The sequence below is a fragment of the Oncorhynchus tshawytscha genome, linkage group LG03 (genome assembly GCF_018296145.1).
Source record: "Oncorhynchus tshawytscha isolate Ot180627B linkage group LG03, Otsh_v2.0, whole genome shotgun sequence".
Lineage (NCBI taxonomy): Eukaryota > Metazoa > Chordata > Actinopteri > Salmoniformes > Salmonidae > Oncorhynchus > Oncorhynchus tshawytscha.
The window spans coordinates 56916428-56936474 of NC_056431.1; the positions used below are offsets into that span (position 1 = coordinate 56916428).

General features: G+C 41.9%; 2 protein-coding genes across 4 annotated transcripts; one reads left to right on the forward strand and one right to left on the reverse strand.

Moving 5' to 3' along the window:
- Window positions 1–140: 140 nt before the first annotated feature.
- LOC112239565 (plastin-2) lies at window positions 141–7625 on the reverse strand. Of its 2 annotated transcripts, XM_024408016.2 has the most exons (17): window positions 7464–7625; window positions 4902–5026; window positions 4371–4447; window positions 4079–4239; window positions 3813–3942; window positions 3374–3506; window positions 3172–3253; window positions 2860–3025; window positions 2551–2693; window positions 2325–2420; window positions 1941–2136; window positions 1737–1815; window positions 1531–1645; window positions 1292–1425; window positions 1032–1152; window positions 760–884; window positions 141–659 (listed from the first exon to the last, which is right to left on the reverse strand). In XM_024408016.2, exons 3-17 carry the CDS (start codon window positions 4435–4437, stop codon window positions 527–529), a joined length of 1881 nt encoding a protein of 626 aa, XP_024263784.1. In that variant the 5' UTR covers window positions 4438–4447; window positions 4902–5026; window positions 7464–7625; the 3' UTR covers window positions 141–526. The 2 variants fall into 2 exon arrangements, with proteins under 2 accessions (XP_024263784.1, XP_024263778.1); XM_024408010.2 differs by lacking the exon at window positions 4902–5026 and having other exon boundaries at window positions 7464–7624.
- A 5147-nt stretch (window positions 7626–12772) lies between these two features.
- On the forward strand, window positions 12773–19344 carry LOC112239581 (leucine-rich repeat-containing protein 63). Of its 2 annotated transcripts, XM_024408024.2 has the most exons (10): window positions 12773–12927; window positions 13259–13381; window positions 15971–16468; window positions 16680–16838; window positions 16955–17109; window positions 17434–17532; window positions 17973–18109; window positions 18237–18320; window positions 18479–18718; window positions 18858–19344. In XM_024408024.2, the coding sequence occupies exons 2-10, from the start codon at window positions 13288–13290 to the stop codon at window positions 19069–19071; spliced, it is 1680 nt and encodes a 559-aa protein (XP_024263792.1). In that variant the 5' UTR covers window positions 12773–12927; window positions 13259–13287; the 3' UTR covers window positions 19072–19344. The 2 variants fall into 2 exon arrangements, with proteins under 2 accessions (XP_024263792.1, XP_024263798.1); XM_024408030.2 differs by lacking the exon at window positions 15971–16468.
- The last annotated feature ends 703 nt before the right edge of the window (window positions 19345–20047 follow it).

Here is a 20047-nt window from a genome sequence, read left to right on the forward strand (position 1 = left end):
TCTGTTTTGAATGGGGGAACTAGATGATTTATGACATGAATAGGTTCTCAATGCAGAATAACTATTTGTAAGGGAACGGCTCATACAGGTGTAGTGCATGTGCATTATAATACATGTGAACAAAACCAAGACACACAACATTCGTTTTCAATTATTTTATATAAAAATCTGTTTCCCTGATATCTTTTCACAAATGTTAGTCTGAAAACAAAATGGTCACAATTTGAAATGAATAGCATCAAGTAAAGAAGTTTCTATGTTAAAAAAGAGCTAAATCTTATATCAAAATAAGATGCTACATTTAAAAAATATATTTTGTATATTTCCAGTATAACTCCAGGTACAGTATTATTATTTGTTTTCTGCTCTTCATTATCAGCCCTGAGTTTTGAATCACTGATTTCCAGACATACTAGCTACATTACTGAATTAGTATTGACCTAATGAGCTAATATCTTCTGTAACCTGATTCTGGTTGTTATACTGATCACCTCTTCATGTGATGTGTTCTGTGGGGTTGTGACCCCTACACCCTCTTCATGCCCCGGGCCATCAGGCAGGCGAACACTGTCATCACCATCTTAGGTTTCACCTCCACTAGGTCCTCAGGCAGGGCGTACACCCGCGCTCCGATCTTCCTGGCCATGGAGATGGCATACCTGACGACAGGCAGGATTTAGGGGACATCTTAGCTGTTGTCCTGAACATGTCATCTTTCATCAAGCTAATACTCAAATGTTATCATTATATGGTACGTACTTGGCGTTATTGAGCTTCTCTTCCTCAGTCAGGTCCTCCACCTTGATTAGGTCATAGCGGATGGAGCCTGGCTGGATGGCATCAATCAGGTCCAGGACTGGCATACTGTTGGCTATGGACCCATCCTACAGAGGTACACACACACACTGAGCTATTGCTGTGGTGGATGCTTTATTTTTGTACTTATTCTACTTGGAAAAGTAGAATGAAGTCTAGTACTTCAAAAAAGGTACCATGGTCAGAAAATGTTAAACAGCAGAGTTACAGCCTACCTTGAATCCAGAGATGGTGCCTTTGCCAGCCTGTGTGAGTGTGTCGTTGACCCAGGTGACGATGGTGTCGTCATTCACCTTCTGCCCGTCACCAAGCTCCTCCAGAATGTTCAGCGTGTACCTGAGAGAAAGAGATGGATCCTTCTAAATGTGGAATTATGGAGTAGGCACTGAGCCTGCTTATGAGTTTTTCCTGATCACATGACCTGAACAGGGGAAAAAATATCTAAAGCATTTTTAATAATGTTCTGTTGCATTACCTCCTCATCAGCTGCCACAGCAGGGCCTGGGTGAGTTTTCGGTTGCCCTCGTTCAGGTCCTGTCCAGCAATTCCCACCAGGGAGAACTTAGCCTCATTCTTCCCCAGCTCCACAGCATAGTTACAGTTCTCCAACTGGCACAGACAAATGCATAATAAATCAATGAATAATAATTCAATCAATTGATCAGTTTAATCATGATCTCACTGTGGGAGAACACTTATTGTTCATAGTCTCACCTTCTTCATGTTGCTGCCCAGTTTGGAGTAAGGGGGTTTGTTTACTCTGTCCCAATCCACTGGCACATTGATCTTCTCATAGAGCTGGAAGATAACCAAAGCATCATCTATGTCCCTGTAAAACATGCACACACATTACATTCGTGTGGTTTCCAAATGATTGGAAATGGTGTATAATAAGATGGAGTGACCTGTACTGTACTTACACATAGAGGTGGTTGACACGAGGGTTGACCCCCAGGGAGTTCATCCAGTTCCTGAAGGTGCGCTCCTCTCTGGTCTCACCTGTAAGTGACATAACATTACACACTGATTCAGGCCTTGTACTGTATATATGGTTTATATTATTTAATCAGGAAGAGGGGATGCTCAGGAACTAGGTTATGGTTTGGGATGGTCCCAACACTGACCCTCGATGGAGCTCCAGTCAATGTCCTGGTTCTCTGGCTTCTTCAGGGCAGGATACTTATTAAACAGGTTGGCAATGTACGCCAAGTTCAGCTTGGGGTTGCCGCGGACTACGTCGGTTGCTGTAACAAACTGTCGGCAGCCAAGACGGTCAGCCTGCTCCAACATGCACTCTGCTCTCTTTATGTCCTCTTTCTCCTACAGGGGGCGGTAGGGAGAGATTTAACAGCAACATCTACTGTATCTATGATGCATCACTCATTGATAATACGGTCAATTTAGAAGACACTTTTAACCAAAAAAGAAGAACGGCTCTGTCTGTTGACCAGGTTGCCTAAAATGGAATTGTAATGGATGATGTTTTATAGGGTGGGATGACCATGTACCCTTATCCCTGAAATGTCAATGGCAATCAGAGGGATTCCCTCCTCATCTCCCTTAGGGGCCACTTGGTTCAGGATGTTGTAGTAGGCCTTGGAATCCTGTTATGCAAAACAAAAAATTTATACAATCACAAATGCAGAAAGAGATCCCGGACCAACACAGTCATATGACGATTCAGGACTGACAGTCAAATGACGATCCAGGATAGACATGGTGTGTATGACCCACCTTGATGTCAGAGCTGAAGTTGTTGATCTTGGAGCAGCCGGCCTCCTCCAGGTGGTAGTTGGCCCAACGCAGCAGCAGCTCCTCTGGGGAAAGCTTCATCAGGTCCTCCAGGCTCTCCCCATCCCTCAGCAGGGCTATCAGAGCTGCACACACACATCATTGAAATAACACACTCTTTAACATACATAGCTACAGAGATCAAGTGATGTACAGTACTGTAGATATACATACACACTCACATGTTATAAAGTTATAAAAAACACCAAAACATTGAAAATCCGTATTCAAATAAACATTTAACACACACACCTTCGTTTCTGCTGATCTCAATGTCTGCGAACAAGCCGATCTTGATGACCTGCCAGAGCAGGCCTAGGACCAGATGCTGCCTGCCTTCCTTCAGGTCCTCTGCTCCGATGTTTACCACGTGGCAGCCGATGGCCGACGCAGAGTTAAGAGCCAGGTTCAGATTCTCCTGTTAGAGCACACAAAACAGTATAGATACCTGTGCATGGCATACAGTATATACTGTATATAATGACAAAGAAATGACTGTCAATGGGTTATACAAAGCTGCAGTCCTTTGAGTCAGCTGGTGGTGAACAGTCTGTAAAAGGTTACCTGGATGGTGAAGGGTGTGAGCTTCTTCTTGTTGATGGTTCTCTCATCGATGGTGTCCGGAACAGACTGATTGATCATCTTACTACCAGGTGAAGGAGAGGTGCATAGGTTGATACCAATGGAATATTTCCGTACGGATTAATTTATATCATCAAGGTTGCACATACTCTAAAGTAAGTCCATGAGACCAGTTAGAAAGTACCATAGAACGATCCCATCTCCGACAGCGGTGAACAGGTCGTTAGTGGTGGGGTCCATGGGGAGGACATGCTTGCAGTCTGGGTCTTTCTCCAATGCCTTATTCACCCAGTTCACAAAAGCCACCTTCTCCTCCTCTGTCAGTGGAGAAATGTGTGGGCATGGGGGGAATGCACAACATTAAACATGTAGGAGTATTTGTATTTATGGAGAAATATTTGTATACATTGGCCAATCAGAGACGTATAGATGTGTAACTTCACAGACCAGGAAGTCTTGTTGTACTAATGGATTTTTCCACATATAGAGATAGATGTGGTTCTGTATGCCTCATTTGAATGATAAGTGCTTTCTGTGTGATGTTGGCTACAGATGTATCTAGACAGACTGAAGTAGATATCTTGGGGGTATTCTCAGCCAGTGAAACAAGTAGGGACTGTCACCTGAGTAGGAGTGCTGTGTGCCTGAGCTGGACTGCTCTGAGGTTCCTGCTACAGCATAGATGCCCTCCTTCTTGTTGATAGCTTTCTTGAAGGTCTTAGCCACCTCTGTGCTCTTCAGTCCATGGACCACCTTAGTGAATGAGAAGAGATGAGACCATGTATCTCTGGTGTCATGTCAAGATGTCTCAAGGTGTGGTCTGCTCTTCTGTGACATTGACTTTCTGTAACTGCCATTTATTTTGACCTATTGACCTCTGAAAACTTACATTGGCAAACTCGTTGAAGGTGACTTTGCCGTCATGCAGGTCTCCTGTCTTGGTAAGATCCTGGATGATCTCTCTGACTTTGTATCCTGGCAATGGCAGGTTGGCAGCTTTGAACAGGTCATTGAGCTCATCTGTGCCAATGTGGCCGTGAGAATCAACATCTGGAATAAGAAATATAGGTCAAAGGTCACATAGAATGTAGCCTTGTTGAATGCAAAAAATAATCAGGGACCCAGGATAAGAGTGAGAGAGTGAAGTGAGTCTACAATGAATTTCCCTGTCAGGCTCTCACCGATCTTAGCAAAAGCTTCTCTCAGTTCCTCCAACTCATCCTGAGAGATCTGTGCTGGAGCAGCCATCTTGTGGAATCTGAAACCAGTTACACATAACTTCACCTTTATTCACTAAACCATACGGTACTGAACATACTCAACAGGGAGGAACTAGAATAAATATTCAATTTTAGCATTTTGTCATTGTGATAATTTCCAAAAAATGTGCTCTACCCAGAGGTTCTGGGCTCTGATGTCTATTTCTTTGTGAAACATCCTGCTTCTAGCAAGCTACTTCCTTCCTACTTCTGCTAAAGTGGTGAGGTCATTTACACGATTCATATCTTTATTCATGTCTTTATTTCATCTGTCTTAGGACTGAGTATACATTTCAGGCCCCAGTCTGTGTTGAGAGGAGAGTAGATGTAGCTGTAGTGTTAACAGACAGGAAGAATGGTTGCCATTCACTGTGCGGTTTCAATGAGGCTGCTAAAGCTGTATACCACAGATACAGCGAGAGATAAAAGGTAATGTTAGAGACAGAGACCTACTTCAAACTAGGTCTGCTCTGCTTGCCTCAGAGGTGTGAAGTTTGGAGATGAGTAACAAATGTTTCTCTTTCCATTGTCACCCAGGACAAATCAGCTTGGCTCCTAGAGATTGCATCGATGGTTTTCTAAACATATAGTGTGGAGAAGGGTCTAGAGACCATTATTCATTTATATTCAACAATGTACCCACTGGACACAGACATCATTTCAACGTCTAGTTTTGATTTCATTTCAGTTGAGTTTCTGTGACTTCAATGTGAAATCAACAAAAATGTCATCATGCCATTGGATTTAGGTTAAAAGTTGGGGGGGTGACTTTTTGCAAATCCAATTAGTTTTCCACGTTGATTCAACATCATAACATTACAATTTTTTGTTGAAATGATGTGGAAAAAAGTTGATTCAACCACATTTTGCCCAGTGGGTATGTAGTAGCACAGTTTTGAATGCTCAAATAAGTCAAAACAAGGAAATCCGGGTTTTGTTCCCTTTCTCACACTATAGCTATAGAGGTCAGAAACAGAAGTGAAACTGATGTCTTTATACACCATGGCTCAAAATTACCAGCTTTGTAACTTTGTAAGCACTACATTCCAATCAGCACTGAAACACTATGATTATTCAATTAACCACACACTGGATGGCACAGTGTAATGTTCACTAATCTAACGATATGATATTACTGCCTTTTTAAGGCTGACCTTTACCCAGGCTTTACTTTAAAAAAATATATAATAATAGTGAACCTTTATTTAACTAGGCAAGTCAGCTAAGAACAAATTCTTATTTACAATGACGGCCTACCGGGGAACAGTAGGTTAACTGCCTTGCTAAGGGGCAGAACTACAGAGATTCGATCTAGCAACCTTTCAGTTACTGGTCCAACACTCTAACCACTAGGCTACCTGCCTTTTAGATGATGAAGTAAATGTGTCTTTGCAATTTGATCATGAGGGGTGTTATCTTTCATCAAGCAAATCCAGTTCCTTGATTTGAAATCCTTAAAACCATCATCAATCATCAAGGATTCCCTGTGGTCTCAGCCACTAAAATCATCAAGGGCCTTTACGGAAGTAAAACTGCAATACCCACAAACATCAGTCATGGTACCGCGGATTTCACATGCAAATCTTGGTCTCTTTTAATAAACAGACAGCTTTTTCATTACGTACTAAGAAAATAATCAAATGAAAAGGTACGTTTGCATGGATTAGCTAGAGAAATAGAGATTTATTGGAACAATATTATGTATGATGTGGACATTTATCAAAGCCAATCTGTCTGTCTCTCAAATGAATCTTTATACATCAATCAATTGTGCTCACTCAGTTTCTCTCATTTGTTCTGTATGAAAATGCCCACTCCTTTAAAGCCCCCATGCAGTCTTTGTAATTTTATTTTTAAATCATGACTGTTTATTTAATGAAAATAACGCCAAAATATATTTGTTATCATTTATTTCCCTGAGCCTCCTTTGGCCCTTGAAATGCTCAGTCTGATCATGTGGATGTTAGGAAACACATTTTAAGATATTTACATGCACAACCCTGATTGGCTGATAGGATGGTCTAGAGCCCACCACCTTACCCAGATGAACACTCACTGATCTGTTATAATCATGATGTGGGCCCAAAGATTTGCACCACATAAACATGCTGAAATTTCAGGCTTTTAAAAAAAACCCAGCTCTTACACAAAAAGGGCATTATCATCTTTTGCACAATTTAAGAGTGTTATTTTCGACCTCATATTTTGTAAATATCATTAAAAAAAGGAAAATGAAGTTAACTGCACTGCCCCTTTAAGTGTAGTGTGTTATTAATTATTCAAGCACTATTGAAAGACAACATATAGTATGTGTTATTTATTGTTCATCATTTCTAAATGACTACAGCAGTGGTGAGTTGAAGATTACAGATGTGTATGTGCCAGCAAATTCTACATGCTTAACGTTATTGGATGAATAGTGATGATATGTTGGAAACTTTTAGAAAATGTAAATGTTTCACTAAGTTAATGTTGGCTTCACATGTTAGAATTTTCAGCAGTTGCAGCAAGGCTAACCACAACCCAACTAACTTCCTGTTTAAACACTATGCTATGATTTAGACTACTTCTGCTCTCTGCCACCATGCTGATACTAAAACTAAAGTCATGACATGGCAGTGATTCTCCTGTGAACATCAGAATTCACTTAGGGCTATATAACAATTTTGGTAATACTGTATCAATGTATTATGTGACTGTGTAACAACAATCCTTGGATGATAAAGTAGCAAGAGGATACTGTTAGGCTACTGTAAATCAATGCAAACTACAGATGGTGCCCTCAGATCCAGGAAGACACCATCTATTAACACACAGGACCATCTATGAACACTTGTGGACTGTTAAAGCAACAGAAACTCATCATCCTTATCATCATCATTCATCTTCATCCTCATCAAAATCAACATGCAGTCACAGACCATATTCCCAGTAGATTCAATGAAATACTGACACATGCAGAGGCACACACAGACACGGACACAGAGAGGCCCCAAGGTCAGGAGATTGAATTACCTTAGGGAGGTGAGTTGACTGGAAGTCCTGTCTGTGTGGTCTCTGACTCACTCTCCTTCCTTCAGTGTGTCTGCTGCTCTCACTGCTTGACAGACAGTGCACTGTCTCTCCCTCAGAATCAACTGACAACGAATGTACTAGGAAGGAAGTGACATGCAACCCAGGACAACTTCACTAAGAGAAATGAAAGACGTTGTGTCTTTATATGGCAATCTGCTGTCTGCCACGGAGTTATCAAGGTGGGAGCAAGTTGCTCTGAGGTTGCCCCAATGAAAAAAAGAAAAAGAAAAAAAAAGAAACTGCAAAATATTCCAGTAGCCTAAAACGGATTTTTTGACTTTTTTAGCAACTCCAGCACCTGCAAAAATGTAATGGCTTTTGTAACAGGCTCAGGGTTGGGGAGTAATACAGTAACTGTAAGTAATCAGATTACAGAAACTTTTGAAAAACTATATGATTACTTTGAGGATTACTTTTAAATTCAGAAAGAATGTTTGCGAAAAAAATCTTTGACACTTCTCAGTTTTCTTAAAGACATTCATATCAGCATTGAGAAAAAGGGCAAGTTTAAGTTTGTTCCACCTGAATGAGTCTGACCACAAGTCAGAGACCACTATGATGACACACCAAATGTGTTTGATGGATCGCGGGAAAAGAGCAGGAATAGGCTTTTGTAGGCTACAGTCCAAGCTATGGCTTCCAATGGTGCAACTGCTGTCGGCATCCAAAGATTATCCAACTTGAATAAACGCTTGGAGGTAAGGATGACAGCAGTGTCACGCCCTGACCTTAGAGAGCTTGTTTATGTCTCTATTTGTTTGGTCAGGGTGTGGTTTGGGTGGGCATTCTATGTTCTTTATTTCTTTGTTTCTGGCCGAGTGTGGTTCCCAATCAGAGTCAGCTGTCTATCGTTGTCTCTGATTGGGGATCATACTTAGGCAGCCCTTTTTACCCACCTGTGATTGTGGGTAGTTGTCTATGTATAGTGGCCTGCGAGCACTACATAGCTTTATGTTTGTTATTTCTTGTTTTGTTGGCAACATTATAAATAAAGTAAAATGTACACTCACAACGCTGCGCCTTGGTCCATTCCTTTCGACGAGCGTGACAAGCAGTGTAGTCAATGGCGATACGGATATCACCTGTTATTGATATCTACATAGCGCATTGATGTGAATCACACCTCTGCTCTCACATCAACAACATCATGCCAGAAACCCTAGATCCACTCCAATTCACATACCACCCCAATATATCCACAGATGATCTCAATCGCACTCCACACTGCCCTATCCCACCTGGAGAAAAGGAACACTATGTGAGAAGGCTGTTCATTGACTACAGCTCAGCGTTCAACACCCTAGTTCCCACAAAGCTCATCACTAAGCTAAGGACCCTGGGACTAAACACCTCCCTCTGCAACTGGATCCTGGACTTCCTGACAGGCCACCCCCAGGTGGTAAGGGTAGGCAACAACACATCTGCCCCGCTGATCCTCAACACTGGGGCCCCTCAGGGGTGCGTGCTTAGTCCCTTCCTGTACTCCCTGTTCACCCACGACTGTGTGGCCAAGCACGACTACAATACCATTAAGTTTGCTGACGACACAACAGTGGTAGGCCTGATGCCTAACAACGATGAGACAGCCTACAGGGAGGAGGTCAGAGACCTGGCAGTGTTGTGCCAGGACAACAACCTCTCTCTCAATGTGAGCAAGACAAAGGAGCTGATCATGGACTATTGGAAACAGAGGGCCATACAGGCCACCATTAACATCGACAGGACTGAAGTGGCGCGGGTCGAGACTTTCAAGTTCCTTAGTGTCCACATCACCAACAAACTATCATGGTCCAAACACACCAAGACAGTTGTGAAGAGGGCACGACAACACCTTTTCCCCCTCAGGAGACTGAAAAGATTTGGCATGGGTCCTCAGATCCTCAAAACGTTCTACAGCTGCACCATCGAGAGCATCCCGACTGGTATGGCAACTACTCTGCCTCTGACCGGAAGGTGCTACAGAGGGTAGTGCGTACGGCCCAGTACATCACTGGGGCCAAGCTTCCTGACATCTAGGATCTATATACTAGGCGGTGTTAGAGAAAAGCCCGAAAAATTGTCAAAAACTCCAGTCATAGACTGTTCCCAAGTCATGGACTGTTCTCTGCTGAACAACTAAACTAATCAAGTGGCCACACAGACTATTTACATTAATGCTACTCGCTGTTTATTATCTATGCATAGTCACTTTACAAATTACCTCCATTAACCTGTACCCCAGCACATTGACTCGGTACCCGTACCCCCTTTATATAGTCTTGTTAATGTTATGTACATTTTGTGTGTTGCCTATTGATTGATTCGATTTTTTTACTTTAGTTTATTTAGTAAATATTTTATTAACTCTATTTCTTGAACTGCATTGTTGGTTAAGGGCTTGTAAGTAAACATTTCATGGTAAGGTATCCACAAATCAAATCAAATCAAATTTTATTGGTCACATACACATGGTTAGCAGATGTTATTGCGAGTGTAGTGAAATGCTTGTGCTTCTAGTTCCGACAGTGCTGCAATATCTAACAAGTAATCTAAGAATTCCACAACAACTACCTAATCCACACAAATCTAAGTAAAGTGATGGAATAAGAATATGTACATATAAATATATGGATGATCAATGACCGAGCGGCATAGGCAAAATGCAATAGATTGTATAAAATACAGTATATACATATGGGATGAGTAATGCAAGATATGTAAACATTATTAAAGTGGCATTATTAAAGTAACTAGTGATCCATTTATTAAAGTAGCCAATTATTTCTAGTCTGTGTGTAGGCAGCAGCCTCTCTCTGTTAGTGATGGCTGTTTAACAGTCTGATGGCCTTGAGATAGAAGCTATTTTTCAGTCTCTCGGTCCCAGCTTTTATGCCTCTGTACTGACCTCGCCTTCTGAACAGGCAGTGGCTCGGGTGGTTGTTGTCCTTGATGATCTTTTTGGCTTTCCTGTGACATCGGGTGCTGTAGGTGTGCTGGAGGGCAGGTAGTTTGCCCCTGGTGATGAGTTGTGCAGACTGCAAAACCCTCTGGAGAAGCCTGCGGTTGCGGGCGGAGCAGTTGCCATACCAGGCAGTGATACAGCCCGACAGGATGCTCTCAATTGTGCATCTGTAAAAGTTTGTGAGGGTTCTAGGTGACAAGCCACATTTCTTCAGCCTCCTGATGGGACAGGGCAGTGTGCAGTGTGATGTCGATTGCATTGTCTGTGGACCTATTGGGGCGGTATGAAAATTACAGTGGGTCTAGGGTGACAGGTAAGATAGAGGTGATATGATCCTTGACTAGTCTCTCAAAGCACTTCATGATGACAAAAGTGACTGCTACGAGGCGATAGTCATTTAGTTCAGTTACCCTTTCCTTATTGGGAACAGGAACAATGGTGGCCATCGTGAAGCATGTGGGGACAGCAGAATGGGATAGGGAGAGATTGAATATGTCCGTAAACACACCAGCCAGCTGGTCTGTGCATGGTCTGAGGACGCGGCTAGGGATGCCGTCTGGGCTGCAGCCTTGCAAGGGTTAACACATTTAAATGTCTTACTCATGTCGGCCACGGAGAAGGAGAGCCCACAGTCCTTGGTAGTGGGCCACGTCGGTGGCACTGTATTATCCTCAAAGCGGGCAAAGAAGGTGTTTAGTTAGTCTGGAAGCAAGACGTCTGTGTCTGTGATGTGCCTGGTTTCTTTTTGTAGTCCGTGATTGTCTGTAGACCCTGCCACATTCGTCCACATACACCTGTTGTATTCAGTGCATGTGACAAATAAAAATGGATTTGATTTAGCTATTTGCGCCTTACGGATTTGGGTTGCTGTGGATGACTGTTCACAAATCTAAATGTGTATTTGAATCCAATAATGGTTGAATTCAAGAAGTTTAAGCTGCCTATCAATCATAGTTTTTGAAACCAGTGGACAGCCAGTGAAATATGCGCTCTTGCAACAAATGCATAGTGCGGATCCCAGCATATAGAATATAAGTGAGGCTTTTATTGGTTACATTTCTCCAGGCCCATCCCTCAGCTTTTTACTAAACCAGGCGTGGCGACCGTTTTGTTATTGTTTCATCTGTAGATTGGCCACTTAAACAGCTGCCCGCAAGATATCAAAGTGTCACCAACAAAAAGGTCAACAATAGGCCTATAGCAAATACAGCACATGGCATTAATTTTTCACATGTACAGTAAATAGCACTTTTCAGTAGTGCTCAAAGCATGCCATTCCATGAGCACAGCATTTATTTTTCAACTCGAATCAATGAGCCCAATCAGTCCTCCATGACAACAAAATCATAAACAACAGAGTAGGCCTGGCTAATAAGTCCTTCGTTTTCTGGTTATGCTCAGGTAAAACAATTTGGCTAATCTATACTTTCATATTTCCAAGTCCTATTCTTGAAGATCAAGGGGTATCATATTTATTGGAATGACTGGAATTCTGAAAGACTTTTGTTTTTAATGTAAAATTACAATTTAATCGTATTATTAAATGGAGTAAAAAGCGATGGGTTAGAAGAAGCCTACATAACCATAAAGTAAAATATAACATCCATATACTGCCAGCTATGTAAACTTTAACATAGATTTATCCTGCAGTAGATGTCGTTCAATTGGTAACATGCATTGTTGTTGTCACGTCCTGACCTTAGTTCCTTTTTTCGTCTCTATTTTAGTTTGGTCAGGGCGTGAGTTGGGATGGGCATTCTATGTGTTGTTCTATGTTTTTGAATTTCTGTGTTTGGCCTGGTATGGTTCCCAATCAGAGGCAGCTGTTTATCTTTGTCTCTGATTGAGAACCATACATAGGCAGCCTGTTTTCCCACTATGATTTGTGGGTAGTTGTTTTCTGTCTCTGTGTCTGCACCAGACAAAACTGTTTCGTTTTCGGTCGTTCTCTTGTTATTTTGTTTTTGTGTTCAGTTTAAATAAATATTAACATGCACACGTACCACGCTGCATATTGGTCCGATCCTTCCTACTGAAAACCGTTACAGTTGTCTTCTTCTTCTTAAGGGGAAAGTAATTTAAAAGTAACTGAATGTAATCCGATTACATTACTGAGTTTGGGTAATCCAAAAATTACGTTACTGATTACAATTTTGGACAGGTAAGTAGTAACTGTAACGGATAACATTTAGAAAGTAACCTACTCTACCTTGCATACTCTAGTGTAGTAGACAATCAAGCATACATATAGATCATATTAAATTACTATTTTCATTCTTAACGGAATTATATGCATGCACCCAATTTGACTCAGACTATTTAAAAAAAAAAAAATCTTCTTTAAATGTTTTTTGACTCAGACTCTTGATTTGTTTGACGGTTGTTATGGCGGTTGCCAAGGGCTCTGCTGAATCGGGAGGTTGACTCTCCACCACTTACATAGAGGCCAAGGAAATCTCAGCGGTAAGTTTGCCTCCAAAAAGGGACAATATGATGTAGCTAAACTAGCTAGTTAACTAAATGTGAAATTAAGAATGTGATGTTTATATTGAACGTGTTTCAAATGTCATTATTTGGTAGATTCATGGCTACTGGTTGCTATTATTATATGACTGGTTGTTTGTGGTTGGTTAGCTTAGCTCTCTGATTTCTTAATGTTGCCAACAACTAGGCTTGCCAGTTTTGCTCCCTCTGATTAGCCTGCAGCAGCCTCATGAAAATCAATGTCATTGTCAGACATTTATGCAACTGTAAATGTATACAGTAAACTTAGCTACTGTACTTTTTTTGCCAGGAAATAGAAGCTTTCACGGTGGAGTCGCTATGCCATCAGAACGTGCAAGGCTTCTTCGGAGGCCTTTGCCCCCTAAAAAGAATCCCCCCATTGTGAAATCACTTCCTTCGCCTATACTTTCAGGTAGGTTACAGGGATTGTAATACAGCGATTGCCCTATTGCCTGGGACAAGTGAATTGAGCAGTCCCGCAAGTTCAGCCGGCTCGGGGGTTGCCCCATTGGACGATACAAAAAAGTGAAACTGAAAAGTCATTCCAGCAGCTTAAAACGGATCTTTCTGCCCAGTTGACAATTCTAGGGAGAGGGAACGTATTTGTAATGTTACCCCCAATGTTCCCCTAATGTTTGAGTGTCCATTTTTCTGTTAGTTAGGGGAACAGCATTCTATCTATGTTAGCAAAAAACTTCTTAGAACCTTTTTTTAGAATGTTTTGGTGTTAAAGGTTAGGAGAATGTGCCTTTAATGTCAAGCAGAACTTATCTAGAACTTGGTTACAATGTTCTCAGAATATACACTGAACAAAAATCTAAAAGCAACATGCAACAATTTCAGATTTTACTGAGTTAGAGTTCATATACACCCCTAATCTAGGGATTTCATATGCTTGGGAATACGGATATGTATGTGTTGGTCACAGATACTTTTTTATCAGAAAACCAGTCAGTGTCTGGTGTGACCACGATTTGCCTCATGCAGCGCAACAAATTTCCTTCGCATAGAGTTGATCAGGCTGTTGATTGTGGCCTGTGGAATGTTGTCCCACTTCTCTTCAATGTCTATGCGAATTTGTTGAATATTGGCAGAACTGGAACACGCTGTCATACACGTCGATCCAGAGCATCACAAACATGCTCAATGGGTGATATGTCTGGTGAGTATGCAGGCCATGGAAGAACTGGGACATTTTCAGCTACTAGGAATTGTGTACAGATCCTTGCGACATAGGGCTGTGCATTATCATGCTGAAACATGAGGTAATTGTGGTGGATGAATGGCATGACAATGGCCCTCAGGATCTTGTGATGGTATCTCTGTGCATTGAAATTGCCATCAATAAAATGCAATTGTGTTCGTTGTCCGTAGCTTATGCCTGCCCATACAATAACCCCACCGCCACCATGGGGCCCTCTGTTCACGACGTTGACATCAGAAAACCACTCGCCCACACAACTGCCCAGTACAGTTGAAACCGGGATTCATCCATGAAGAGCACACTTCTCCAGCGTGCCAGAGGCCATCGAATGTGAGCATTTGCCCACTGAAGTGGGTTACGACGCCCAACTGCAGTCAGGTAAAGACCCTGGTGAGGATGACAAGCACGCAGATGAGCTTCCCTGAGACGGTTTCTGACAGTTTGTGCAGACATTCTTCGGTTGTGCAATTCCACAGTTTCATCAGCTGTCCGGTGGCTGGTCTCAGATGATCCCGCAGGTGAAGAAGCCGGATGTAGAGGTCCTGGGTTGGCGTGGTTACACATGGTCTGCGGTTGACGCCTGTTGGATGTGCTGGCAAATTCTCTAAAAGGCGGCTTATGGCGGCTTATGCGAGAGAAATAAACATTAAATTATCTGGTAACAGCTCTAGTGGACATTCCTGCAGTCACCTCACATTTTAGAGTCGCCTTTTATTGTCCCCAGCACAACATTTAAGAGAAATTAGCTTTTTGTGCGTGTGGAACATTTCTGGGATCTTTTATTTCAGCCATGAAACATGGTACCAACACTTTACATGTTGCGTTTATATATTTGTTTATTTATATATTTGTTCAGTATACAACATTGATGTTCTTGATGCCTTTTATGGAACGTTGCAAGAACATTCATGTGCCCAGTTTTTTTTCAGGGTAGAAGAATATTTCATCAACGTCCCACCAAACATACACAGGACATGGTTGCCATGTTCTCAGAATATACAATATTAATGTTCTAGACATGTTTTATGAGAAAATTGCAAGAACATTCCAAAAGGCAGACAATTTATGTGAGTCGGGCAAATTGAGCCTCTTCTGAGAACAACCAAAATACAAAGAATTACGGAACTGATCTTTCTTATTTCTCCCCAATGTGTAGGTGAAAGGAAGGCAATATATGACACTTATGCATGTAAAATTACTGCTTATAACTTATTACCCATTTGTTCACATTACTTTATGTTAATAAAATATTTCAGTTGTGTAAATCACATTTGTTTTCACTGCTGCCTATGCTTTCTGACAAAATCACTATTTTGTAGTTCTTCAAAGTAAATAAGGCATACTTTTATGTCTGCTGAATACCAACTATTAATCACTTAGATCATGTATTTTCAGGTAGAGATACCTTGCGAATAACAACTGCTCTCAATATCCCCTCACAATTGTGCATTTGTAAAAGAAACACAGACTGGACAAGCAGATGCACAATGGATTATGGTCATTGTAGTTAATTACCACGTTTTATGAGCTAAACTATGGAGAATATTGGCTTGTTCGAAACTACAACTCCGTACAACATCACACAGTTCAGGCTGGATCTGATTTATCTCTAGAGAGACTGCAATGTGTGCATTGAGCTCACAGAATAAAAATGAATGAAATTGGAATTCAAATAATTGAATTGTTGGTCAATTAGTTGTTTAAAAAATGAAAAAAAAAAAAAAATGTTGGTCAGCACTATCTACGTTTGATCCAACTGTTAAAGTGCCATGGGAAACTTGCATTTGTTTCTTCCAGGTACTATCATAGACTCATTGCCCTCAACAGAGAGAAGGGATCTGAAGGACAGTGCCACCGGGCGGAGTGAGTCAAGCTGCCACATGCTTCCTCTTTGGGACTATGACCCTGCAGCCTTTAGGGTGGCTCCCACTCCTCTGACCTCGGTCCCATCCATGCTAATACCTGAAATAATTGAGGGATTCCCCTGTAAACCTCCACGCACTCTCCCCAAAATCCCCCTCCTCGACCTCCTCAAGACAGACCACAGATACATCCCCTTTCCCCCTAGTTTTAGCTTCAATGACTTTCTGCGGGACCCTAATGGCGGCTGTGGGGCTCAGTCACTAGAGGGCCTGAAGAAAGTGGCACTGTCTCGCTGCAACTACAGGAAGCTGGTTGGGCTTTTCCTGATGGAGCTGCACAAAGGGCAGCAGACTGAGGTGTCCAAGCAGCTGATGTCCACTGAGAAATTGCCAGAGGCCAAGAGCAGGATCCCACAGAAGCAAATCATATGCGGTACATACTGCATATAATATGTTAAAAGATTACCTACCATTGTAGTAGGCTATAATCCAGATTGTGGTGTGTTCATTATGCACCAGTACTAGTGTATTATTTAGTGAGTATTCTGTGACAAGGATGCTTGCTTGTGTAAGTTACAGTGGTGTACTGTTTCTTCATGCGTATTGTGTGTGTTGTTAGCATTTGTTGTGTGTTATCTGATAAGAGCTGGCAGCATTGATCCGTATGGAGGTGCAAACTCAGATGATGTGTCGGCGGAGCTGTTTGGGAGATGGGACCTGCAGGTCTGAACAGAAGTCTGTGGAGATATGGGTACCCCCAGGGGAAAGACAAGCTGTTCAGAAGCAGGAAAATCTATACCTAGGCAAGAACATGTTTGCCTTCTAACTTACTATAACAAAACTAACACTATTGAGTTGTTTGTACAAAGCCAAGTTCTGTTTTTCTTGTAGCAAATAAATACATTTTTCCTTTGAGCAGGAACGGAGGTGATCCTGAACTCTGTGACTACCAAGCACTTCCAGGGCTCTCGGCGGACCCACTCCCCGTTCAGGCACTCTGGAGAGGGCATCAACCCATCTGAGCTGGCCATACTGGACTGTCTGACAGAGGGGGGCAAGGCACTCACCCTGAAGGTGCTGTGTGTTGCTTACTGTGTTGTGTGGGTGTGTGTGTGTCAAATTCTACAAGTCTCTTGTTTGCCAATTATTTATGTATCCTTTTCTTATTGTTTTATCATTTATTCCTTATGTATTGAAAACATTTGTTCTCAGACTCTTTGCAGCATTACTGAGAGCGACAGAAACACAGACATCACTTATTCTGACTAACATTAAAAGGAAATGAAACGACTGTCTCAAATTTAGCATAACAGGAAGTTGAAGAGGAATATGCAAGCTAGAGCTTCCCTTTTTCTCTGAACCTTGACTGTGTGTTTGATTTACTGTGTGTTTTCTCAGGCCCACTTCATTGCCCTGCTTCCTGATCTGACTCCTCTGGCTCAGAGCCTGCTCTACCTCAACCTGTCCTTCAATGACTTCACTATATTCCCAGTGGAGGTGAGATGCCTTATGAACTGAGGCAAACCATGAGCATGTCTTACCGTTTTAGAGCGGTGATCATCAACTAGATATTTGACTAAAACGAATAATTTCAAACCTTACTTACATTTGTATGCGATCACATACAGTATATCTCTCTATTATGTTTCGGAATACTTTGAAACAGATTTCCAAAATTAAAATCACGTGGAGCTGATTTGCTGGTGTTGTTAGTCTTTTATGTCCAACAAAATAAAATAAAAAAATAAAATGCTCCGAAAAGTTGGGGGGCCAAATAAAATCCCCCGTGGGCCAAATTAGGCCCGCAGGCCGCCAGTTGGGGAACCCTGTTTTAGAGCCTATTTATCTGAAAAGGGATTCTGAGCATGTTGCAAAATGTTATTGCAATTCCATGGCAAGACAACTTCCAAATATGTCTTCTCTCTCTCTTTAAACAGGTGTATGAGCTCACACAGTTGGAGGTGCTGAAGATGAGAGACAACCCCATAGAGGAGATTCCTACCGGCATCCACAGACTCACCAGGCTCAAAACCTTTGTCATCTCCTTCTGCAAGATCACCTCCCTGCCGTCAGAGTAAGCCACAAGGGGGCGCTACAGGGTTGGGAACTTGTTTTTCCACAGTGTTATAAACCTACACTGCTGTTAGAAGTCTCTGTCGGTCTCCCAGATCTGAGTTCTGTGCTGTTGGTCCTACCTACAGGTTGTACCAGCTGCCCACCCTGCAGTTTCTAGATGTATCCTACAACCTTCTCTCATCCCTAACAAATGACATCAGAAAACTCAGGTACAGTCTAGAGTAGGCAGTAAGTCTGCAAAGGCCATGATATGGAGCTTTTTCCAAGGTCTTATATTGTATGGGGGTAACTCACCTACCACCACCACCTTTGTAAAGTACCCACTTTGTGTTATTATTTAAATATAACAGAACACCTCTGTCTGCAGGACTCTGGAGTACCTGAATGTGGAGGGGAACCAGCTGCCTGGCCTGCCCTGTGGGGCCCTGCGCCTCTCCCTCACCCAGCTCAGGATCTCCAACAACTACATGCACCCCTACTTTTGGAAGAGCTGCAGCTGGAACTCTCCCCAGGATCTGCAACACTCAGCCACGATGACCCTCTCTCTCACAGACACCTGTCCGCGCTACGCCAGCCTTCCCCCTGAGGCACAGAAGGCCCTTAACAGGTAGCCTATTTACATGACCGTGATCAGATTCAACTAAATAAATACACAGTATAAAGGATGAACTCCATGTTTGTTTGTTTTAAGGTAAAAGAGATGACTGTTTCATTGATGGTGTGTGTGTTTTTTTTTGTGTCCCCAGGGTGGGTGTGTGTGACTGCTGTAGGGGTCCTATGTACGGACCTGGACTCAAGGTAATCCGGCCCTGCTACAATATCTTCGGACTACACAGGGTGCCCTTCATCTTCTATGCCTGCACCCCAGCATGCCACTGGAACTTCAAGATCCAGACCAAGAGTCTCTCCAGTCTTCTGTATGGAGAAGACACAACTCACAATAGTGAACAACTAACATGACTGAAGGAACCAATACTGAGGCTACTATATCTTGGCCTTAATAGCCAAAGACCTCTGAATATCTATCTCATCAGCTCTATTAATCTTGTGCCAAATTGTAACCTTACCATAATGTCTACTGATGTCACTAACTTTATATAGCCTTGAGTAGTTGTCTGCAAAACATGTATTTTGCACAGCAAGTGCATGTGAAAACTCCCATAATTATGGCACTTTTAATGTCTTTAAATTTTCCATTGACCTCCAATTAAAATAAAGTATTTCTGAATACTAGTTGTGTTTTACTATTTCAGCCTCAAGTAGTGTGTATCGCTTTAAGCCTGACTTCTTATTTAAACAAACAAAATGTGGACCAATCACAGCACCTCAACAGAGCTTGACAAATAGTTTTTTGAATGACTGAAGGAGTGAGACGAGTTTTGTAACTTTTTTATTAGTAGTGTAATGGCATTTTTAAAATACTTTTTTTTTTTTACCCCTGTCCAGGTGGTGGCGGCGGCAATACAATATTAGTTGTAGTATGCTATAAAACCTTAGAAGAAAAAGAGAAGATGATGTATAGTTGAGAGGGATGAGGCCAAAGTAATGGCAAATAAGTCTGGCTGCACAACTGATTGACAAACACTGCAAATTGAGAAGTCATGTGAATAAACTGAATAAAAAGAAGAAACTACACTATGAAACAAAGATAAATGATAAAGAATGATAGGAAAATGTTTTGGAGCACCATGCCACTGACTTTGAGTAAAGCCAGTGTGCCTATGTATGAGGATGACTCAACACTATACACCTCAGCTACTACAGCGACTGAAATGACTGCAATACTCAACAAAGTGCTGCAGTTAATTTCTGAATGGGTGGCAAGGAATAAGTTAGTCATAAATTTCAAAAACTAAAAGCATTCACTAAACCTCAACTAAATCTTGTAATGAATAATGTGGAAATTGAGCACATTGAGGTGACTAAACTGCTTGGA